Source organism: Centroberyx affinis, unplaced genomic scaffold (assembly GCF_046629955.1).
Source record: "Centroberyx affinis isolate AG114_WGS23_722 - 3 ecotype Tasmania unplaced genomic scaffold, CSIRO-AGI_Caff_v1 ptg001629l_1, whole genome shotgun sequence".
NCBI lineage: Eukaryota > Metazoa > Chordata > Actinopteri > Beryciformes > Berycidae > Centroberyx > Centroberyx affinis.
Window position 1 is genome coordinate 28371 of NW_027280067.1, and position 25824 is coordinate 54194.

General features: G+C 39.5%; 1 protein-coding gene across 1 annotated transcript; it reads left to right on the forward strand.

Moving 5' to 3' along the window:
• ammecr1 (AMMECR nuclear protein 1) lies at positions 1-22821 on the forward strand. The gene is made up of 6 exons (XM_071528169.1): positions 1-1304; positions 7887-7997; positions 10456-10570; positions 16351-16441; positions 16557-16653; positions 17616-22821. Exons 1-6 carry the CDS (start codon positions 835-837, stop codon positions 17728-17730), a joined length of 999 nt encoding a protein of 332 aa, XP_071384270.1. The 5' UTR covers positions 1-834; the 3' UTR covers positions 17731-22821.
• Positions 22822-25824: the final 3003 nt, after the last annotated feature.

Sequence of the window (25824 nt, forward strand, 5' to 3'; positions counted from 1 at the left end):
TCCAAACAAACCTACTGCAAACTTTCAGCTCTACATTTGACGCGGGGGTGTTATTGATATTTTTAAACCAGGTCCAAGAACAGACATTATGCAGGTGCAAACTGAAGCGGTTGTAGGCTAATGTTGGCTACTGAAATGACTTGGTCGACGCTGACGCGTTCATTGTGCCATGCCAAACCTGCATTGTCAGATGCCATTTTACTCTGCGTTATCCCAGCGTCTGGAATTCCAATGTACTGGGCCTGTCGTGTAATTAGAAGTTCCTAAGAAAGTAGTAAACAAACTGGTGTAATGATAAGCTACATTGCCCGAGGCATTGTGCACATTTTGTGCTGAAGCTTATGGGTCCTGCGTACTCAAGCTCCCGGCTTCCACTCGGAGAGGCGTGCTGCGGGGGTACAGTGCCCTGTCTGTCGGCTTCACATCTGGATTGCCTGGCTACAGTCATCTGCGGCCTGGTCGGACTGTGCGGTCCCTGAACTTGTATGTTTAAGAGGAACTGGTTGAGATCGCTTCGGAGGGTGTCGTGTTAGGGAGAAGGGGTGAATATTGGGCCAGGACTTATCTGTGATCCATTAAAACACCGTGATCCAAAGCTGGACTGGCTGACTGACTACTAAAGGAAAAAAACGCTTATCAGCTATGGATTTTGCGTAACTAAGTCACGCATTTTTAAAGGCAACGCTAGGGTGACATTGCAGTCTCCCCCCACATCGGTTATTTCGTCGTCCGACAAAAAAAGTGAAAGTGGAGTATTGTCCGTCATACGTATCAACGCAGTGGGATTTTTACGTCTGGTCGGCGTTCCCCCCCACCCTTCCCGCGGTGACGGTTATGGGTCGGAAGCGGTGTGTCGGTGCAGATTGTTCCAAGATGGCGGCCGGGTGCTGCGGGGTGAAGAAGCAGAAACTGTCGGGATCCCCCGGGTCGGGGGGTCCTGGCGGGGTGGGGGCGGGAAGCGGGGTGGCAGGAACCGGACATTGTGGATCGGACTTGGGGATTGGTTCCTCCACGACCGTTGCAGCAGGGAACGTGAGCAGAGCCAACGGCCTGGGGGGACCTGGGGGTAACGTTAGCAGCAGTAGTAGTAGTAGCAGCAGCAGCACAAACGCGTTGTCCCCAACCCCGGCCGGTTACAATTCATCTGGCCTCTCCCCGAATCTTAGCCCGGGACCTGGTTCGGGAAGTGGAGGCAGGAAAATGGTTGTCTCGGCGGAGATGTGCTGCTTCTGTTTCGACGTGCTTTATTGCCATCTGTATGGATACCAACCTCCGAGAACACCCAGGTTTACAAACGATCCCTAGTGAGTTTTTGTCTTTTGTTGTTGCTACATGTCAGAGCTGGCCGGTGTGTTCCCAACAAATGTCTCGTGGCACACTGATCAGTTTGCCTTAAGCTTTTGCTCCAGTGTAAGGAACACAAACTCAAATGAAATGACATTTAACTTTATTTCAATTTAATTTGAAAAGCTCGTTATCACACTTGAATGCGTCCAAGTTGCAATTTGGGCCTTGTCGAAGAGATTGCCTGCACTGGCCTTCTTGTACACACAGCTAGTATGGTTTTATGTGATATCAAAGCTAGGTTAACTATCGGTGAATGGTGTGCCATTTGAATTTGGGATTTCGCCGAAGTATGCAGCGGAGAACCCACTATCTTTACTGTTGGCCAACTCGAGTAACATTGACTGGCTAAGCCTGTTTGCTACCAGCTAATATTAGCTAGCTGCTAGCTAACACTTTAATGGAAGATTGTGGACCAAGGTAGATTAAGTACTCGCTAAAACCAAAACCACCTTATAACAGTAGTTGCCTTGCTGAATAACACAAACCAATCAAATATGTAATATGTAAAACACCGGGAGTTGGTCTACAATATTTACCTCCAGAGTGTTAAATGAACTCTGGATTGCCACCAAGTCAGGTTTAGCTTTGTTGGCTAACGTTAGTAGCTATATTAGCAGCCGATGATGAGCTTGCGGCTAACTAACGATAGTTCTATCAAAAAGTGTCTCTGAGAATCATGGAAACTATACAATTAAAGCGCCGTTTGTGTGCAGTTTTTTTTTTCGTTGGTAAAGTTAAGTATCTTGTCGAGCTGTGGGTAAACATTAACTGTGTTTAGCATCAACCAACAAAGAAAAGATGGTTGCTTGCTAACTGGTCAACAGTCGAAGGGCCAGACAGTCAATTTTTACTTACTGGGGTATTTGCAGTGGCAAAAAGCGTAATATTTTCGTAATTGTGGCAGGCGCCGTACGTGAGCTTTTTCAATGTCATTAACGATATCATGAATAAATGTATGCTTTGTGCCAATTAGACTGGCCGTGACTGCAGTACTGCGCCCTCCTTTGAAACACTTTCGCCCCACCTTATACAGGCATTGTATGTTATAGCATGTGACTGACCGCTGGAGTTTTACATACATTTTGAGGGTGTTAAAGGATTGCTTACATTTGCAATGTTTATAAACGCTGGAGTAAAAATACTCCTGTATTTTGACTTAAAATGGGTGAAAAAAGTTCTGAAAAACTATTGTCCAGGATTACACATGAATATACCTCAAAAGTACATGGTCTAAGAAATTGCTGGATTGTCTATACACATGCAGAGCAGTATTGTTTTACTTCTATAAGCCACAATATAATGTTAAAAAGTTCTCCGATAGGCTTACTCTGGACCATACAAACCACTTTTGATGAATGCCTCACAATAAAATACATGGTTATGGAATCAGGAATGTCTCATACATAAATAAGTGTATAAAACAAGTTACATATATGTTATGACTTGTGGATAAACAATGGTGATCAAAAATGTAATTTCCTATACGCAAACAAATACCACCCTACTTGCGTAATGGCAACTATCATCTGAATAAATGTGAAACAATTCCACATTGTGTGTATATATATATATATATATATATGTATATATATATATATTTCCAAGAATAATATATTTATACAATAAAAATTGCATTTCAAGTGCTTAATGTACATGTTATTAAAAAAAAAACAGCCTTTGCATTTATTTACAGACGTTGAATCTATATTTCCAAATCATCTGACACATGGATTTGGTTGCATTTGTTTTCCGATTTTTGTAGACAGTCTTCAAGCAGAGTTGGTCTTCTGAAATGCAAATGGTTTTATGTATTTTTTTAAGCTATATTCTCTGTATCCAATCAGATTTTGAGACAGATTTTGCAATTCGCACATCCGGCCAATAGAAATGCTGCTTTGGTCATGTTGACCTCTTGAGAGAAAGTCCAACATGGAGGAGTCTCTAATCATGGCAGTGACGAAGAAGAGATGCTGTGGGATAAGGCAGGACTAGATGATACATTTATGTACATAATTATTTGATGGTTGTTTTTAAGTTACCCGAGTGGCCCATCACGCATGACATAATATCCCCTTTGATGTGACTTGGCCATAAAGCACAAAATCTGTCTCAAAGTCAGATTGGCTAAAGCGAATATAATAAAACAAAACATTTGTTGATCTGAAGACCAAACTGCGGGAGAAATGTCTGAAAATAAATGCAGCCATATCCACACGTAACAGATGATTTGGAAATGCAGATTCAACTATCTGTAAATAAATGCAAAGAAACTCACGTTTGACATGCACATTTGTAAATGTTTTGTGCATTAATTTATATGAGAAATGCCTGATTCCATACGTGATTGCCTTTATGATTTTTGCACATACATACACACTAATGACATTGACAACTACATCTTTCTTTTGTGAGCCGCTAGAGTCCTCTGTACAAGATTTTCCCCAATGTCGCTCTAGATGACTAGCCTCGCAAGCCAGATGAGTCTCGCGAGTTGATCACACTGCGAGAAACTTCTGGTCTCCATCTCCCTGAGAGTGATTTCGATCGAGGGCGTTGCCGCCTTGCATTATTTAAATACTCAAACCAATCAGAGCAATGAGTCTCATGACGTCGACACAGTGCGCCGCTAGATTATCTGCTAAACCATGTTATGTAGCTTAGCACATGAGAGCAATATTTACCATTTGAATGTGACGTGAACTTAATCCACAGCGATCCCAATCAGATTTTCTTGATACAATGTAGATGTAAATGGCATGTTCCGCCATTTATCGTTGACCAACCAAGATTCCAGGCTACCGAAAAAATCTGGCAACTTCCATGGATGACATCCGAGTCATTCTTAACACCAAGCTGCATGGGAGTGATGCCCAGTTTTGCACATTCGTGGATCTGGTCCTCCATGAGTGCAACCAGCAGAGACACAACGATGAGTATTGGGTTCTCCCTCCGTGCCTTTTTATCTTCACCGCCAACAGAGCTAGTCGAATCCGGTAGGAAGAAGAGTGAAAACATCTTCTCCTCCTACAAAAAGGTATGCCTTCAGTATAGTTACTTGTTTTTCTTTAAATGCATTTACGCCCTTGAATTCTGAAATGGCAGAAGACATGGCTTCATCGACACAGCCAACGCTGCCATACTCCACTGCCGCCATTGATGTTTACAATTCAGCTGCGCCGTGTCTCGCTTGTGTCGCCCCCCTTGGATCAGCCTCCAAAACTGTGATTGGACCGTCCATTTTGTGTCCGGACCCGCTTTATTCCTAGCCTCCTATCAGGGAGGGAGGCCAGACGTGTCTCGCAATGTGATCAACTCACGAGACTCGTCTGGCTTGCGAGGCTACTAGATGACTCCACTAGGACTAAATTGCAATGTTTCCATATGGACACAATCAAGTGTAGAATCAGCATATTTTATATCACATTGGCAGTTGCAAAAGCTCTGTCAAACAAGCACTTATTTATGCCATTGAAATGTTGTAAATTTGTTGTATCATAAAAAGAAATCGTTGCATATGGTTATCCTCCCCACGTATCCTGTAGCATTATTCAGAATTTCATACTCTGAAGCAATCTACACTCTACAATCTAAATTACATAAATGAGAGCTACCAGAATCTTTTTTAAATTTAGCTGATGTTATCATCCATCTATCTATCCGTCCATCCATCCCACCAAGCAGACACATCTATTCATGCACTGCAATTACATTTAGCTCTAGGCTAATTTGATAAAACGGCAGCAGTAAAACGCTGGAACATTGAAGTGGTACTAGGCAAGATTTTTATTTAAAAAATACACCCGTCTTAGCCAAATCACTAAGTGGGGCTGCAACAGAGAATAGTGTCCCACCCCCCATAATTGAGACCCGGGAGATCTGCCTCAATTGCCCGAATTAATTTCAGGTGTTGGGTATGGTCACTGGTGGGAAATCTTCTTGGCACAGATGAAGTGACAAATCAACACTTAAGCATGAAATACAAAACAATAGCGAGCGACTGCTCCGCCCAGAGAAAGAGCTGAACTCGGCAACAATAGCCGAACTAGCTGCCAAAAAACCCTCTCCACCCATACCTGCCACCAAAAAGAAGAAATTTCAGACCCCCAAGTGCACAGTTTGCTGACGTCACGTTAGGGCAGCACAATTAATCGTGTAGCCTAATTGTATATTTCGATTATAATTTTCACAATGTCCGGTGGCTCAGTGGTTACCACTGTTGCCTCACTGCAAGAAGGTCCTGGGTTTCAAATTTCAGCCCTGAGCCTTTCTGTGTAGAGTTTGCATGCTCGCCCTGTATTTGCGTGGGTTTCCTCAGGGTGCTCCAGTTTCCTCCCACAATCCAAAAGACATGCAGGTCAGGTGAATCGAATACTCTAAATTGCCCATAGGTGTGAATTTTTCTCTTCTTTCTCTCTCTCCCCCTCACCTCAGCCGGGTGTCGCCACTTCCTGTATCCATCATTTCAAATTTAAAGCCCTCTGCATAGTTGTGTTATTGCGACTTCATGACATTCCATAAAATTCTAAAGCAGCGGCAGGCCGCCATTGCAAAATGTATGTAACGGAAACTCCGAAGGGTAAAAACGACATGGAACAAGCACTGTAGAACAGAACACATAAAAAACATAAGCAACAGAATCCCTAATATAACACGTAAAACACATTAACACATATACATTAACATGTAAAACACATTTTAATAAGATTTTATAGCCTTATGACAGTGAATGAATGAATGAATGAATGAATGAATGGCAATACGGAAACATTTCATTTCATTTAGAATGTCAGCTGTAGTTGAAAGTAGTCAAGGTGTTGGTTTAAAATGCAAAAAGTGCAGTAAGATAATTTTGTTCCTGATATTAAGACTAATAACCGTGACTAATCATTCTGATCACAATATCTGATAAAATAATCAGCCCTAACTGTGCAGTCCTGCATCACATTACATGAGTTCTTTGTAAAAATTAAAACGCTTATCCCTCGCTGCCACTTGGGACTGCCAAAGTGCACAGTTGCCTAGTGGAGCTGTAAAAAAACAAAAAAAAAAAACTGGGGAAAATAAATCATTTTCCGCAAGCACAAAGCATTTTCAAGGCTATAGATCAAATATGTCGGGCACATACTGCATATGCCATTGTGAAAGGTACTGCGTACAGAGCAGAATCTCCCTTAAAGCAACAAATATTCTTTATAATGTACACTAATTAATCATTGTGATTTTAATGAAATTACCTGAAAAATGTTACCAACAAAATGAATGACCATATTAAGACATATTCATCATTTCGGATAATGAATGACATAACAGGATAAGAGTTAAAAGGCGTTCACTAACATGAGCAATCGATAATTGGGCCACCTATAGAAAACCTTTCCATGACCATAAACTTCTATATTGTTTAAAATAGCTGAAAGATTTTAACAACAAGATTCAAGATATTCAAGATAGTCTAATGAAGTATTTCTGTGTTATATTGATTTCTAGGCTATGGTCTGTTTTTAAAATCTATTTTTCCACATCATCAATTACTGCATAAAGAAACACGTAAAGCCACAATATCGCACAGAAATTTAAGTGCCTCATATTCACATTTTCAGCAGTGCTTGATTTAATTTCAGTCGCTTATTGCATTGTATGGAACATTGTAATGGTAGAGCAGTAATTCACTTTCAAATGGGTTCCTCTGATGTGGATTTTGGATCTGATGTTGGCAGAATCAGCTGAAATTGATCTATGCGGAAACCTGGAATTCAAAGTTTTTTGAAAACCTACAGGCAGGTTTGCAGAACAGTTGTAATGATTACATTGTGTAGTTAAATAGAAGACTACTGACTATGCCTTGTTTACAATGCACTATGTGGCATGAGAAAACACCCCAGAGCTTCTGCCATATTGGGAAATGCCCAGCCTTATCAATCGTCATATTAGCGTATATAGGTTAAAAGAAGAAAACGGAAACCCTAGCTATTACAGTTTTTCCACATGCAGAGAAATTTGACTCGTTATTTCATACGACGGACTCTCTGGCACTACAATTACACTACAAGAGCCTCACCAGTGTGGCCCACAATAGGAAAATGGAGAATTTAATTTGCTGCTGGTGTATTTTGTTTTACACTGCTGGAGTATTCCTTGTTGGGTATTACGTTTCTGTTATCAAATTTAGTTTGAATATTTGCTGTTGTTGCTTTTGAGGTGAGATTTTAAAACCAGTTGACATTTTTTTTAATCTCCATACAAAAACTATCTTTGGGGAGGGGGGAGGTAGGCTATATTTGAATGAAATCAGATAAAAAGAATAACAACATAGACAAACAATCTATAGCTTAATAATATACATTATACCTTATTGTCAGCCCTTGGATTAAGAATTTAGTCAATTCAACAGGGAAGAACATATTCACTTCAGAGACACTGACACATAAATATGGTCCTAGAGGTGGCACTGGCAACTTGGAGACGGGCCTTTTACATTGAGTTTCATGATTAAAGTTAAATTGCTTAAACGCCACCTCTTGTTCTTTCTTGTCTTTCAGCCCGCTGTTTGTCACATGGAAAATAGGCAGAGACAAGCGGTTGAGGGGTTGTATAGGTACATTTTCTGCCATGAATCTGCACTCAGGACTCAGGGAGTACACCCTTACCAGGTAAGCAACGAAATTCAGTCATTTCATCTGTGTAGCAAGGCTGTAGACGAGGTACTGTGACAGAGCGTGTTCCTGGAGCAGTGGAGTGGAACTATGGTAAATTAATGTGAATGAGGAGCATATTGGAACAACTACTGTTCAGGCTCACTCCAATTCCCTTCTGTGCAGCACAGACAGGAACCTCACCTAGTAAATTACCCCCAAACCCCTACTCAGCCTGTGCACGACTGCAATAAATGTAACTTTATTTATTTATTTTTTTAAGTGGACTACTCTCAAAAACTTTGATTGTAAAAAATCTTTCAGTTCTTTCATGTAGTCTGCTTCATATTTACATTTTCAGCAATGCAAAGTGTTCCACTTTGATCCCGGTTCCTGGGATTTCAAAGAAAAATAATTACCGCCCTTCCATCACTGTTTGTGAAAACAGAGGGTGCGCTTTCAGTTGTTTTTTTGTCTAAAGTCTTCAGTGACATCCGTTGTAAAAATGGACAAGAGAGAGTGTCCCGAAAGTGCTCCTTCTGTGTTAAGAGGTTCATACAATAGTGCTTTTCTACCCACTAACACACACGACCCAGGAATTTTACTGATCCGGGTCAATCCCATTTGGGAGGCAATTGACACCAAAGCTCATGAACAGGAATTTCCTGTGTCGCTACCATTCACACCAGACCTGGCCCCCCACATACAAGTGTACTTTGTGAATCGTCACTCATCTATGGGCCGTCACCTTTATAATGTCATGAAAATCAGTTTACATTTTGTGTTCAACATGGCAGATGACACAACTCTCCAGACATTGTTCTTTGAAGTTGCAAAGTTGATGTTATTTACATAGTCACCAAACGCTGTTAACTTTTAACACTGTACAGCTTAATGTAAGCATTTGCCCCATGACGACTCTACCAGAAGACACCGCCCTTGTGTAATGCACCTTCTATGTCACACTTGTGTGCTGGAAAAATGAGCCAAACAGTTGTGGAACTTTGATACCAAGTGGAGAAGAGTTTGACCCCGGTCGCAACCCCGATCTACATATATCTGGCCACATATACTTTTAATGCTTGTGTTTTGTCAGCAAAAGTAGTGGCATCAACTTTACAATGAGTCAATTTTTATATTTGTTGAAAGAAGCTGTAGGAAAGGAAGAGACAAATGAATGAAGACTTGTTTAGCACTAGTTAGATGCTTGCCAGCTGTGAGCGTCTTGGCAAATAATGTATTTTTCTGCAACAGTCATGGATACAAACAACACCTCTAATCTTCTACCAACACCATTTACCGAGATGACAGAAGGGTTTGAGTAGACAGGTGTTACAAATCATTTGTTTGCAGTCTCCATAACATGACTACTGATGAGATTAATAGGTTGGGCATTGAGAACAACAAAATGTCTTGATAATCTTATTTATTATATAACAATTGAAATGTAATGATTATTGTAAATAAGTCTAATTTAAAGAGCGTGAATGTGTGATAAAGTGTGCTTGTGTATGGGTCAATCTTAAGTTAAGTATTTTAATAAGTGATTGTGCATGTTAGGTAAGAAGATCAGATGAGGTTGTAGCAAGTTTGAGTGGTTTCTGATTGTTTTGAATACCAACATTTACATAGGTTATTGTGTTTTGAATTGTGTGCTATTTTCTTAATGTTTTACTTGGAATTCTTTTCTTACTCGTGAAGGCTTTCATGATACAGATGTATTTTGATTTATGAAACATTTGTTTAGGTGAGGAGTTATTTATTGTATGCATTGATTGTAGGTTAACTGTGGTGGTCTATTAAGATTTTGAGGAATGTGGGCCAGATTATTTCATGATGATGTGTCTGATGAGGCAGGTCTATAGTAAGTTTTGTACATTGGAGAGTTATTTTAATTTTGTAATTATTTAAAGGCATTTTTTTTGCCAGATATTGCATGAGTGGCTGTACATACTAATTGATTATATAGAAGTCAAGTAGTATAATGTTGGTTTTGAGGTGTTGAGTTGAAGTTAGCCAATTTACAGGATTAGAGTAGGGTAGCAGGGTGTACTGTGGTTGTGTCATTGAAGTGTAGGCGTGGCAGTTGAATTTTTGTTTTCAATAAAGCTAGTTAGTTTTATGGGTTCAATGATGGTTTTGAATGATTAGGGACAGCATCATTGGCATCCTATGTCTTTTAACTACAGCATTTGTTACACAGTTGGGTTGTGCGGTGCTAAATTGATTCCACTGATATTAAAGCATGGATATTTGGACACCCATGTTGCTTAGTCTGCCGATGCCCATAACACATCTTTGCATCTGTGTGGGTTGGAAGCCTAGCTTATACTATGTTTTGCGTTTCGCTACTGCAAGTTAGACAGGATTTTAAAAGACTATTGTAATCAAACTATTAGGATTTTTTTTACCTGAATGTTTGTGGTAAATATTTTCTAAATCACCTATTTTGGTTTTGTGCTTTTTTTATCTGCAGTGCCCTTAAAGACAGCCGCTTTCCCCCCATGACAAGGGATGAGCTGCCTCGCCTCTTCTGCTCAGTGTCTCTTCTCACCAACTTTGAAGACGTCGGTGATTACCTTGACTGGGAGGTAAGAGATGGTTTGAGAAGAGGTGCTTGAAGAGTATAGGAGCTGTCACTGCGCATAAAAGAATTTCATTTGTATTGGTTGAAGAGTTTTAGTGCTTCATAGCCTAAATGCTTTTTCAGAGACGTCTCAACCTTTCTCCTGTGTTACAACACAGCAGTGCTTCGACACATTCTGTCAGGTTGTCGAGTTGGTCTTTTCCAAGGTTGCACTTGCTTCCATAACCAAGTGTTTTGCTGCAGTAACAATTCTCTACTTATTAGGAGATAGAACCTTATGCATTATATTGGCTTTGAATGGGAAGATGAAAATGTCAAGAACAAATTACTAGGTACAAGGAAGGGTAGTGATTAGGAAATGCATGTAAACAAAGGCCAGCAACCTCTGGGTCCACTAAAGATGGCGAACACCAGTCTTCAGATCTGACCCATTATCTTGGGCCAGCATTAAGTAGCAGTTTACTTTGCAGAGGTTACGGTGCCACTGTAGATGAGGTATATGAGGGGAAGAAGCTTAGATAGATTGAGCTAGCAGCTGAGGCTCAACGGCGAGGCTGGAAAGCCAAAGTACACCCTTTGGAAGCCACATCCATTTAGGGATTTGTAGTCATGGCTTATGTCGGGCCATAAAGGCAGCTTCAGAAGCAGCTGAAAAGAGCAGCCAGTGGCTCTGGCTGAAGAGAGAGGACAGCAGCTGGGAGCCAAAGAATGAAAACTCATCTTGGAACTAAGATATGAGTCTTAATTTACCGTGTGATGGCATAGCTATGGCAGCACAAATAGGTTTTTATATACCATCCACAGCTCCTGGTGCAATCTTTTTTTATATAGGTAAGTCTATTGTTTGCTGATAAAATGCAATTTCCAAGCCAGAGGGATCACAAAATGTGTGGGCGGAAAAACTCCTACGCTCTGTCTTACTTAAAGAAGACATAAAATGTTTCAGCCTCTTGACCTTCCTCAATATGACACTCTAATCAATGGGAGGCCATCTTACATACAAGCTGCCCACAGGAAACTAATTGGATCACCAGCACAATCTTTTTTATTTTATTTTTATCTAATTTATTTAACCAGGCAGGTCAATTAAGAACAAATTCTATGTATGTTGACCTTCATTACATTAAGTTCTATTCCATCGAACAATACACATATAGACGCATCAAGGCCCGACTGGAGTGTGGAAAAACTGTAACTCAGTTTGCTTCTTGGCAACAGAGGAAAGCAAGATAAAATTCTGAAGCAAGGCAACAGTAAACATGTCGCCATTTCAGAGATGCTGGAACCGGCACATCTGGCCCCAACGATCATAGTGTGTTCAGATTCTACCTGTCTGCATGTTTTAAACTAATGCTTTATTTATGTGAGTCACCGTCTGAAGGGGTGAGCTTCTTTGCGTAAATGGGGAGTTGCACCTGATATAGAAGCTGGGTGTACACAGATAAAGACAGCTAAAGATAAAGAGAGGCTATTTGTTTTTACTTGACATATGAAGTTGGACAACGTGGACCTTTTCGTCGACTCCTTGACTGTTTAACCTCATGGAATGTAACAGCTTGAGTATATTAGATGGGTTGTTTATCAGTACCAAGACCGCCCAAGTCAATATTTGTGGCCTTGTGCAGAACATGCTTAAAATTTCTTGGGGGGGAAGAAACTTAAGAAAGCGAGCACACAGAATGCATCTTTCATCAGCTGGTTTGTTGTAAACAGCGTTTTCCCCTCATGCGATGCAAATCATTATATGCAGATATGATTATTAATTGTTACCGGCTGAGTCTATCGTAAATGTCTATGTGCAACCATTCCACATTATGTAACCTAAATTGATAGACATTTATGCTTGCAAGGAGTTACTGTCATCCCAACTCCTATAATCTTTCACAGTGACATCTACCAACTGAATAAAATTGGAGCATACAAATCTAAAGAATGTATTTAGGACATTACATGGATATAACAACCATCGTTTTTTCTTTAGAAAGGAGATCAATCTCACATGGGACAAGACTTGGATGTATATTATTAGGCTAAATTATTCAGGGTTGTGCCATGGATACTGTTTGAAAGCTAATGTTTGCTGTTTTGCCATGTTAGCTAATGGCTTTCAAAGCATAATAGTATGGGTTATTGCGATGCCAAGCAAAATGAGGGTCAGATGATGTTGCTTGCAAAACTATTGACGCCTTTTGACAACAGGTAAGGGGCTTGTTAGAATAGCAAAACACATGCTTTTTAAGGTAACGGTCACATGTGTAAGGCTATTCTGCCCCTATGTCAACAACCTGTAAGAGGTCTAGTATACTGGACGATATTGTAATAACTCTCTTTTTGGCTTGCATTACAATTATGTAGCGTGTAGAGTCGAAAATATTGAATTTAGAATTTAGTAAAGGTACGGAAATGTTAAACTTTGATCAAGATATCAAATTATACTCGTAGGGGCACCACCTTCATAGATGAAGGAAAAACAGACCTTGGCTATACTAATCAGTCATCAATCTGAAGATCATGAGATCTATATTATAGTGAATGAATATATTTATTATATATTTATTAACTACCGACTAAACAAACAAATAACCATGTAATACATGAAACAGGTGAAATATGTGATAAATGGACAGATGATAAACCAGAATAAAACACTAAACTATAGGTTGAATAATGAAATGAGAATGAAATAAAATAAGAATGAAATGAAAATAAAATGAGAAGGAAAGAAATATTGGAATGAAAATGAAATGAGAATTAGGGAGAATTATTGGCAACAGTAAATAGTGTTATGTCAATTTAGATCAATAAACCGTAGAAACGAGGCAGGTCGCTCTAAGGGATCAGTCAGACTATACTAACTCTTGATTGGATTAAGTGATAATTTTAGTAAAGCTTTTGCATCAACTCTCAGCAGAAAGACATGGAAAATGTCTTTCTGCTGTCTACTTGCCGGGCCCATCAGGAGGTTTCGACCATGTAGAAGCTGGTTTCCCGAAGATCAGCGAGTCTGGTAAGCTCGGCAATAGTCGGGTCGCCTGGCAACGGGAAACGAGTTGGAGCGGGTCTTTTGAAAAAGTCACGCTTTCAGGTGAATGTCTCTGCGACTGGCTTTCCGCTGTCGACCAGACTCCAGGCAGGATGGGGCAGGATGGAGCAGGAGGCTTCGGCAGGCTGGTTGGTGGTCAGCTGAGAGAGTTGACTGGAGCTTCTGGCTTCTCTAACTTTTGCTAATTAACGGATTAACAACTTGTTCTTAAAATAACTTTAAAATAACGGATAACAGTCTTCGCGGGTCTGGTGATGATTAAAACTTTGTAGTATAAATGGCTTGTAAAAAGGCAGGATCACATTAGTGACAAAGAGTAGCTACAAGGCAGCGAGATCTGAATCTCCGCTCGTGCTAAGTCTTGGCTTGTTGGTCTTGGAGTCGGTGTTGGCGTTCGTGGCCTCCGGCATAGAGCTCGGGGCGTGAAGCGCATAAGGTGACAAAGAACTCAGAGTTTTATATTTTTTGCGAATTCCAAGGCGGGTTTTGCAGTGTAAAAAGATACTTTGCACGGTTTTGGAGATTCCGCCTACATTTCTTTGTTCTGGAGACAGGCAACGCCCGTGATAAGACAGAGAGACATATGAGGATAGGCTACCTCTCTCAACTACTTTAGTAACTAGCCTATGTAATGACAAAGTTTTAGAATAACACGTTTGGATTTTACATACTCAACCAATTACTGTTGTCAAGCGGTGAACATTATGAAACCTGTAAACAAACACTTATGGGTTGCATAAAACCATTATATGAAACATGATTAGACAATACAACTTTCACTGTTCAAACTTTGCTGTGAACTGAGTTGTTTTAGCAGAATAGCCTAGATACATACTTTATAATCTTAATATTTAAATCACGAATACATAGTAACTTTGGTGGTTGATATAGGGAAACAATGAAATAGAACAAAATTATCGATGTGGGGGCCAAGAATGGGTAAATATAATCAGACCTTAGGTAGCAGTATCCCTAATTCTCATTTCATTTTCATTCCAATATTCCTTTCCTTCTCATTTTATTTTAATTTCATTTTTATTTTATTTCATTCTCATTTCATTATTCAACCTATAGTTTAGTGTTTTATTCTGGTTTATCATCTGTCCATTTATCACACATTTCACCCGTTGCATGTATTACATGGTTATTTGTTTGTTTGTTGTCTTGTAGGTAGTTAATAAATATATTCATTCACTATAAAGCTGGTTGTTCTGTATTTCCTTCTCTGCAAAGAAAAGCAATCCCTGAACTGTAAAGATCTCATGATCTTCAGATTGATGACTGATTAGTATAGCCAAGGACTGTTTTTCCTTCATCTATGAAGGTGGTGCCCCTACGAGTGTAATTTGATATCTTGAAGTTTCATATTTCCATACCTTTACTAAATTCTAAATTCAATATTTTCGACTCTACACGCTACATAATTGTAATGCAAGCCTAAAAGAGAGTTATTACAATATCGTCCAGTATACTAGACCTCTTACAGGTTGTTGACATAGGGGCAGAATAGCCTTACACATGTGACCGTTACCTTAAAGAGCAGGTGTGTTGCTATTCTAACAAGCCCAGTTATTCCCTAATTATCCTATTGGGAGGATAATTAAAACACTTAAGCATATATGATTAACCAATTTAGTATATAATTCACACTATTCTAAAAACTCATTGGAGACATTAGGAAATACAAAGTAGAGAAGAGGACTAAACCAAGAATGAGAAGAATTTATGGATTTATGACTTTTATGGCTCTATCCAGAAAGGTGGGGGTCTCCTACAGAACTAAAAAGAGAAGGGAGAAAGCAATTCCTGATCCTTTTGGTAACATGATACAAAATGCATTTAATTATCTAATGTGACTAATTGTCCAACATCAATTCAATAGAACTCAGTCTTCTGGTCCAGATAAAAAGAAATCTTATTTTAATTTTTGTGAGTCTGTGTGTGTGAGGGAGATCCTGGTCTGCAGTCCGATGTGGCTTGTAGATAAAACTTGTACATTTCAGAAGAGTTGTCTGATTTGGTGGAGGAGATCCCCCCCTTAGTCTTGGTCAGCGTCAAGGTGACAATTTTGTAGCTTTAAAGGTGAAGGGTCATTTTTGTTCCTGGCAAAGAATGTTACTCAAGGGTCAATTTTGAGCTGTGGAGACCTGGTTCTGCTACACTTATATTATTAAATGTGCAAGGGAAATTATTGTGGTTTACTAAAATGATGCTGCTTGATTAATATTCCTACATCGTCAAAGCCTTGCTTGCACAGCCTCCCTGTTCGGGAACCAGGGTTTGATTTCATTCGACTGTGCTGACATGCTCTGGTGAACACACCAGTTTATGATGATTGAACAACCGTAGTCCTTTTATGTTGTAATGGCAGTCAACCCACACTACCTCTAACCCCACTATAACCCCTCTCTGTCCTCATGCCACCAGCACGCTACAGGCAGTTAGCTGTCAATCATAAGTCAGCGGACTGTGTATCAATATCTGAACCACTGTTGAAGAGGGTATAATTTATATGACAGGAGGCCATAAATCATTATGGCAGGCACTGCGTTCTAATTTATTATCTTGAATCAAGGAATTTGTTCTAAGATTGTAAGATACCTGGTGATGTGAACAGGAGAACTCTGCGTTCCCCACATCTCACATACTTGGTGTTTCTCGCTGTGATCAAGATAGAATTATTTATTTTATAAAAACATTGTTGCCATGTCTTACCTCTCTCTTTTTAACTTTAATTCTAGGTGGGTGTTCACGGTATTAGGATAGAGTTTTTCAATGAAAAAGGATCAAAGCGCACCGCCACCTACCTACCAGAGGTTGCAAAGGAGCAAGGTGAGATCTTTTTGTGCCTTAACCAGTCGGCAGCATCTTCATCTAATAAGGGACTTTGTTACAGAAAGTTGGGATATTCAGGAATATGTAAAGAGATGAACTCCCTTTTGTACAGGTTGGGACCACATTCAGACCATAGATTCCTTACTACGAAAGGGAGGTTACAAAGCTCCCATCACAAATGACTTCAGGAAGACCATTAAGTTAACCAGGTAAGATTACATTTCTCAAACACTGCATGAAGTTGTTCTCCAAATATGCAAATATACCCCCGAACTCCTCTTTGTTGGCCACACACTTTCATTTAGATCCATGTACACAAAGCATATAACAAAAAAACTAAATTTGACTGAACTCAGCTTGCTAAAATCTGACTTGCTACCATACACAGTCTTCAAATGGTTTTAATGCAATCAGGCTGAATGAATGCTACCAAAGTCAAAGTCACTTCTCAAGTGACTCAGCACTTGATCTGGTAATGGTAAGGGCTCTTTGGACATAGCAGTAGCAGAATAGCATGCCAGTAATGAGAAACTGTGCCACTTTGGATTTCCAGATTTTCGAATATCATGGCATCTGGATGATGCCTAACAAATACCCAATAGAGTTTCAAGAAATGCAAATGTTGAAGTTAATTAGAAAGATAATCACTGTTGTGTAATTGGTTAACTTGCTGCTCAGTTAGCTAATGTTAGGTACTGTGGCTGTTACTTTTGTTCCTTATGCTAGCTACGTTAGTATGCAAGAGTTCCTGCTAGCCAAGCATGGTATTAACAATAATACTCCAGACTTGGTTGCAATTGATATGATTTATATATCAAAAAAGCTGAAACCTATCAAAGCTGACATGAATGTTAACAGCACAAGAGAAGTGTCTGGTCAGAAATGGGATCTAATTCAATGGCTTGCTCCTTGGAGATTCATCTAAAAAAGAATATGTGAGGAGAAGTCACTCAAAAGCTGTTAAATTAAAAACCTTAGAAATATTTTGTTGTTCTGACTGAAGCTTCCAAATTCCAGTATTGGCCCCTCTAAGATCCCCTACAAGATTGTACAGGATCACAGTAGGTGTGGTTGTGTGTTTAAGTGCTGACTGAGGCTGATCATAGCTTCCTTAGTGCTAGCTGCACGAGGGTCAACTAGTCTTTACCGACTCGACTTTCCTCACTCTTAGGTACCGTAGCGAGAAGATGACAATGGGTTATGCAGAGTACATCGCCCACCGCCAGCACCATCACTACCAGAACGGCATTGGGCACCCTCTACCACCCTACAACCATTATTCCTGACAGCGAGCCGCATGACCAATCATTGGACCTCTCCGCGGACCTTTTCCCAGGAGAGCCTGCCCCCTCCTGGTCTAGCTATTTCTACTACTGTACCATTTTATGATGATAGTTTCCGTTGCCATGCTGGCCGTCTCCCAGACGTTGACATGGCAACGGGTGGCAACAGAGCATCATTTGATTATGGCAAGAAATCAACATTTTTCTTTTTATTCGCCTGCAGTTAAGTTTTTGCAGCATATATATACCTATATCTATAACCCCTTTCATTCTTATTTTTGAAAATTAAACGAATACTAGATTTTCTTAAACTAGTCTTTTCAGCAAACCTAATCAGGTTTTTGATTCTGTGGATGGAAGGAAGTCTCTTATGGTGGATTAGTCTCGCGCTTATATTGTTTAGGCTTTGCTACAGTTTTACATTTATTGGGAAAATTTGTTTCTTTTCTGTATCTTAATAGCCAGACATTATGTATACCATGTAGCAAGGCAACTGCAGTTCTAAAAGGCTGTGTCTTTTCCTCTCAAAAAAAGGATTGATTGTTGAGGGTGTTTTGGCCTTGTAAACTCTTGTAGTGTCGTAGTTGAAAATAGATATTGGGATCTGTGTACTCCAAAGTATAGATTGTAGGGTTGTGATGCCACTTGATCAGCATTTGCTGGCGGTGTTTGTTTGAGCTCACAATCATGTGTGTGCTTTTCTGTGTGTGGATAGAGGGCTTGGTCTGCCAGAAGATGAAAACCGCTAGAGTAAATTAGAAATTGGATCATGCCTAAAGATTCCCTACAGCGATGTTGGGAATACTCCCCCCGAGTAGTTGTGGTGTCTTGTGATGGAACCTGTAAACCTTGAATTTAATTGGTTTGGCTAGAGCTTACAGCTACTTTCCCTCTTTTATTTTTTTTTTTACTCCTTCAAATATGAGATAATTGCGGAGGAAGCCATTTTGTCTGAAGATAATCATGTCAAAGCTGGTGATCTGTTAATTATCTGTGTAAAATGGACTACAAGTGGGTTTGATTCCCCACAGTTGGGGGGTGCATGCCCATTCTTTGGGGTGGGGGAGCAGGCTTTGCTGCAGGTCCACAGAAATAATTTCCTGGCGTGAAGAAAGCTTACATTTTTATTTACTGCGTCTGTTGGTTTCTGAGTTTACTGGCAGGGAGTCTATTGACAGGGACATGCTATAACTACTTAAAGCCATATTCTCTTTTTAATCCACGCTTTGTAAGAGTAGTTGGTTGCTTGGCTTGAAGCGTTTGCTTTCAGTGCCATTTAATTGGTAACCTCTAATATATTGGGTCTTCAAAGTCTGAATGCGTACTTACACCAGCCGGCCTCAGGCAGGGCTGCGTTGCTACACCACTGAATACTTGTTGAACATGGCGGTTTCAGTCATGCATTGGATGTCCTGTATCGTGCCCCTGTGTCATTGAGAAGACATTGTCTTGCCTTTTTCAACTTGAGAGTATCTATATTTCAGATTATAGCTAAGCATTATGGTATTAACATACCCTCACTGTGTTCATTTTGTCTACACGTATGATACATTTAAGCTGGCATTTTGAATGAAGACAGAATACCACTTGATGCACAAAGGAAGTAATCTATTAACATGTGACATTAAAATGTTTATGCGACGTTTCGTTAAGTACTGCATGTCAGTGTGCTTTTTAAATTCTGCGAGTTTGAGTAGTTCCTGTAATGCAGCTCATGGATTTCGTTGTTGAAACCGCACTACCACCGTTCTGCTCCACTGTTCTGCTGTTCAGTGAGAACCAGTTGATCCGTGTGTCTGTGGCACAGGAAATGTTGTGTTTTTTGGTCTGTTTTGTCAGCTGTTAGGCAGCAGGTTAGAGCAAACAAACAATTGAATTAGTTTGAACAGAGTCTCTGCAAGGGGCCTGGCTGCTACAGTTGAGGTCTACAAATAAGCCAGGGCTTTGTAAGGACTAAAGAAGCCATTTCCCATCCAAATGTTGCTTGTTGTGAGTCACATCCGCACACACTGGGCTAGTTGGATTTCTTTTTTCCAGAATGTTTGAATTGTTGAGGATCTTCATGTGATCCGCCGTTAAGACTCTGGTTTTAGTTTTGTTGACTGGGATTTTTGAGAGGTTCTTGTACTTGACCAACATCTTTTTTTGTAACAGCCTTTACTAACTGACAGGTTATTTTTCTTTATGCAAAATGTCAAGGGCTTTTGGCACTCCATCCACAGTAACCCGAAATGACCCAGATTTAAGTTGTGTTGCCTTAAATGAATGATTTAATAAATGATGGACCAGTACATGATGCTGTGAGTGTTCCTCTATCCCATACTCTGCTGTTTTCTAACATCATCCTCACCCCACAGGGTAGGAAAGGGCCCAAAAAGATGTTTTCCTCACACTAATGCTATTGTTAACAGTTTGTTAGGCATATGGAGATTCTTATATGCCTTCAGTCTCCTGTTTCCTCACGTTCAACTCAGCTGCTGGTCCTCAACACTGTTTCCTCACATTTTTTTTAAAGCTCCAGTTAAACAGACTTAGTAAACACATTTTAAGGAAATATGCTAATGTTGCACACTATGGTATGTTTCCCCAAATACTTAAATTATGGGAAGACGATGTAGTGTTTTTGGTCAATTGTATGCTTTATGACAAATAGGACTACGTAAACATTTCCTAAGTGGAACAGTCAGGCATTCATTTTCTGGTCCATTTAGTACAGCACAACCTGAATTTTTCTGCTGCAAAACCAAATTGACCATGCTCTTTTACATAAATGTCTTTGTATACACATGCAATGTATTTTGTTGCATGTATGTATGATTATGAGACCTATGGTTTTATCCATGATATGCTTGATCTATGGCTTAGACACTCTTATTAACCATTAAGAGATTTAAAAGACAAATATGGTGCTATCGGACCTCATGTTGGGGTGGTCACAGCTTATGTGACTGGTCATGCGGACTCATTGATCATATCATACTTAAAGATGCTGCATGTAGGATTTTCTCTTGAATATGTTGCTGTAAAATCTTGTTATGACGACGCATTCTAATACTATCAAAGTATGTGACTGTCACGGATACAAACAGTAGCCCCAACAATCTCTGTACGCTTTGATTTAGTCCAGTTTGGGTGATTTTGGGCTCCATTCCCCATGGGAAAAACATCTGGTAGATATTATTGTAAGTTAATCAACTGAAGAAGGAAGCTCATAGGGGCTATGGAATGTACTGTTAATGGTCGTTATCACAATTTGACAATGATGTATGAAGAGAAAATCCTACATGTGTTACCTTTAATATCCTTGATATATGCAGATCTGTTCAACAGGTGTTTTTTCCTACCAGTGCAAGTCGACACCCCTGCAGGTTTGAAAGGACAAGAAGTCACACATAACCTCCCTCCCTCAATTCCCCCCTACACTGTGGCCCAACCTCATGGCCTAGTTCGTCAAGGTGTAATGTCTGTCGTTTAGTAGATAGTGGCAGTGAAAGTGGTTGTTGCCTTCCTAAGATACAAGACGTACTGCGAGATCGGGCGCTGCTTTTAAGGGCGCACCCGGGGTTTTCCTCTAGCTGCTGAGTCGTTAGTTTGACCCCATCCTATGACGAGGCTTGATTTGTTACCCAGCGGAAAGGTTTTCACTCAACTTTTGCTTTGAAAGCCTCTCCCAAACAATCTGAAGCATTTTCTCAACGAGTGTGGCTACACACAAAAGATCAATATTCAAATTACTTCAAAGATTTCGGCACCCCTGCCCCCACCCAACCCTCCCGATCGCAATTTCATTTAAGCATCTCATATAATGGAACACATTTAGTTATGTTGTTTCACGGTGAACGCGCAGACTACAGTCCTGCTTCTGTATTGATAACCGTTTGAAGTATTGATACCTCATAGGATATTATGGAAAGGCATTCCTAGTTGTAGCAGATTGTCTTTTGGTTCCATACCAGGGTTAGAGTTCAGCCTCAGCATTCCTAGTGTGGTCACTCATATGTTGCTGTGGAATGCTCAAGCTCATGTTACCTTTGTATGTTCGACTGAACCAAAGATGCCACCGGCCATGCCCAAATGCTGCTCTTCAGGCCTGGCTTCCTGTCCTTCCAAAAAACACCCCTGCAAATGACAAAATGTTCTTTATTTCCGTCTGTTTTATTTTTTTGTGCGATTTCTCAACTGTCTTGACTTATGAAGCAACACATTTTTTTCAATGAGTTTTCATTGAGCCCATCTGTGAAGCCGTTATGTGGCATCAAGGATGGTTAAAAAATGGTTGCGAATCTTATTGTTGTTACTTGTTTTGTTTATTATTATTATTATTATTAGTATTATTGCTATAATTTACAAAAATGAAAATCCCATGGTGTGCCTCCTAGCTTTATGGGTTTATAAATGTTTTTTTCCCTAAAGACCAGCAGTTATACTTTATATAAAAGATGGATTTTCCTTATTTTTTATGCCATTAAAGATGAAAAAGCCTGTTTTCTTTACTCTGGACCCAGTAGCTGCACTGGTATACAATCGCACTGATAGATGAATAAAAAAAAACAAAAAAAAAGAATAAATGAATCAATAATAATAATGATAATGACAAATGAAATAAGAACTACAATAAACTTGTGTTTGGAACTTTTATTTAAAAAAATAAAAAATGAAAAAATGCATAAAAAAAGAGAAAATGACTGTTTTTGTACATCAAAATAAATTCTTTTCAAAAGAATATTTTGGATCTAGTTTCAAAATTATTTTAGTGGTTTTCTATGTTCTGAATATTTGAGACACTGAGTTCTAAGATGTGTCACTGTACAAAATGAATTTTTTCTGTTGCAGTGGCCTGATGGGCTGGGAGGGTTACCTGGTGTAACTCCTCATACCAACTTTTATTTCTTTTCCTTTTGTTTTCTGGATCTTTCTTTCTCTGCTTTAGTAACTTGAAAATGTTGATGGAAAAATATGAACTGGGAATTTAAAATACATCCCCTGTAGAGCTAGACCCTTCCTTCCCTATTGAATTGCTGTTAGTGTGATGAGACTTGAAATGGGCATTTATTATGATAGTATGGCTCCAAAAAAAAAAGAAAAATTGAAAAAGAAACAAAAAAAAATGTGTCGGGGAGGTGAAAAAAAAAAAATATAGATGGGTTATCAGTGAGTACGTAAGCAATGGCTGTGAAGACGATAATGTAGTTTTAAACATTGTTATTACCTTTTAAAATCATTTATTCAATAAAAAATACAAAACCAACTGAAAGAAAAAAAAATGTGTTGTGTTTTTCTTTGTCAGCATCTCACATCAACAGATACAGTTTCAAAAGTAAGTATACAATTTATAATTATGAAAAATAAAGCTGTGTATAACTTCAGTCATTTGTAATGTATTTAGTATTTTTTTTTTACAAAATATTCAACATGCAGTAGTCTGTAAATAAAAGGTGTATATTTAATAATACACTTTGTTAATGTATGCCTACTTTTGAACCACCCGGTATGTTAAAATTGTCTGTCAATTGTTATTGTCTGGCATGATAAAAGTCAGCAAAACATTCTTTAATGTGACACTTGGGGCTAGAAAACAGAGCTCAAGCTGTTGTTTTCTATAGAAGGTGACATCATCTGGCACTAAAGATTAGCCAATAGAAGATGGTAATCACTTTTGGTGCGATGGGACTGTGGGCGCTCTCAAATTGTCGTAGCCGGCATGAGAACAGACATTTTGTAACGGTCTACTTCAGATTGATGAAACTTATCACGGTCCTGACAAGTGTTCCAAAACCAAATTACCATTGGGACGAATAAAGCTGAAAATTGAAGTTGAACTCACCAGGGTTCACAGCAGGAGGTACTGATGCGGAGTCGTGGTGAATGTTACTTGTGATTTGCACTGAATAGACCACTATGAACATTTCAATACTGGCTTACTATTGATTCAAATTGATATTTATTTGTCTGTCTGATCCTGTCCTGGAATACATTTTTAATTTCAGTAAATTGTTTTTTTTTATTTTTTTTAACTGGACTTATATTGTGGCTGCACCTACTGTAAACATTTTAACTTTCAGGACTTGTTACCTTGATTTCCATTGCTTTTGTATATTTACTTGTATGTTGTTGGTTGACCATTCTTATTTTTACTTTTCATACTTTTGTACTGGCAAGACTCCCAAGAGCTATAGCTACATGTCTGAGCTGCAGCATGGACTGTGGTGAGGAGACCGGCCGCTCCCTCCCCCAACTCCTCCACCCCACTCCAGCAGCAAGAGCAGGAGAAGTCTTGGCAGGTGCATCTGAAAATACTTTGTCACATGATATTCTGGGGTGAGTTAACAAAATGCACTTAAGTGACCAGAGGTAGTTGAGTCTGCCGCTCACACATGTACCCTGCAATGCTGGCCTGAATCCCACCAGTACTTTCTCCCCTGTGTCTCTCACTCAGCTTTCCAACTGTCTGAATAAATGATACTGGTAAGTGAGCAGACGGCCCTCTTTCCTTTTGATAAGTGTTAAAAAGACAAATGTGCTAAAGGCTGCATACGGGGAAATTAAATACATGGAAAAACAATCTAACCCTTAACATTCTCTCACAGCAATGGGCCACTGACAGCATCTGCCTGCCTTGTGATAACTCAGCTAGATAGTAGATATATTGTATTTGCTGTCACTAACTTTATGTTTATTTCCACTTCCCACACTTCATATCACCCCTTCTCCCTCCTCCTTTATCTCAACCTCTCTGTCCAGCTGTACCTGCAACAACTACAAGGTCTTCCAGATTAACACACATAGATACACACATGCACGCACATATATATATATATATATATATATCAACACACTGCAGTGTAGTTTCCTTAAAGATGGGAGGGTCGAAGGGGCAGGATTGTTCAAAAATCTGTAATGGTTTTATTGGTTAGAATTTTTATGTACGCCTCCTGGTACACAAAGTCACCAGTAAAGATACTCTGTTTTCAAGGAAGTTAAAGTAATGAGATTTTGATATAAAAAATACATTACACATATTTTTTTTGTTTTTGCATTTTTGGGACATAAATTGTCAAATAGGTGTATGGTATGAGGAGCGAAAAAGGCAAAACAAATCATCAGTCATCAGTCATTTTTTATTTCAGTGTGACTTATTGGACCACACACAATATTTCCACTTCCGTTCCATGTAATCCTCATTTGTTTTATATTGTCTTACATTATATTTGTGTTATGGAATGTTGAAACCTAATCCTAACCCCTTCTCCATTCCCTTACCCCCCCCCCCCCCTCTACTCTTGCTGTCCTCTGTCAGGACATGTTTCTGGAGGAGCACATCGCCCCTCACTTCACACACTGACCTTGTGTCATTGATTATTTCTATGCTGATAATGAGCCTGGCCAAGTGTGTCAAACTGAAGCTGAGAGAATTCAACCCTTGTCAGCTGCTGCCTGTGCTGTGTGAGATCCAACTACAGCAGTACATGTACAGTAAGCAACTGAAAAGAAAATGTTTGCAATTTCCAATCCAGTCTAATCCATCCAAACCTTTATTTAACCTCAGTGAACACTAATCTTGTAATTTTTTAAAAGTGGAGCCTCCTTCCGTTTACTTTCTGAGAGCGATGCCATATCATCCAAGATGTTGTACCACTCATCCTAGCCTGCACATACATTCACAGTATGTTTCTGCATTCACAACAGGTCCTGGTCGTGGTAGGTGTGAGAAAAGAGATTGCGAGACGTGTTGTAATCCACTATCCTCACCCAGCAGAAGGTGTTATGAAAATAATTTGCACAGGGAAATGTATACATGGCAGATGATGGATGTGATCACAAACCTGGGCAATACAGATTTGGGTTGCCTGTGATTATTTAGATCACCATATCAAGCAGTCACAGACTAAATAAACAGCATGTGATCAGCACTTTCTGTATGGGAGTTTTTGAAAATACTTTTTTTTTTTATGGCATTTGGGTAAATGGCATGTGCCTTAACCAGCTGAATCACCAGGACACACCAGGCTGTATTCTTTTTGAAGTTGTGTATTCTCTACAAATCAGTTTATATCAGTAACTGTCACACTTTATCCAGTACATCTTCCATTGCACTTG

Excerpts from the sequence above, each read along its gene's own strand:
- ammecr1 (XM_071528169.1), top strand. The coding sequence starts at position 835 with ATGGGTCGGAAGCGGTGTGTCGGTGCAGATTGTTCCAAGATGGCGGCC. Across the intron at positions 7,998-10,455 it reads AGGGAGTACACCCTTACCAG|TGCCCTTAAAGACAGCCGCT; the intron begins GTAAGCAACGAA and ends TTTTATCTGCAG. Across the intron at positions 16,442-16,556 it reads AGAGGTTGCAAAGGAGCAAG|GTTGGGACCACATTCAGACC; the intron begins GTGAGATCTTTT and ends CCTTTTGTACAG.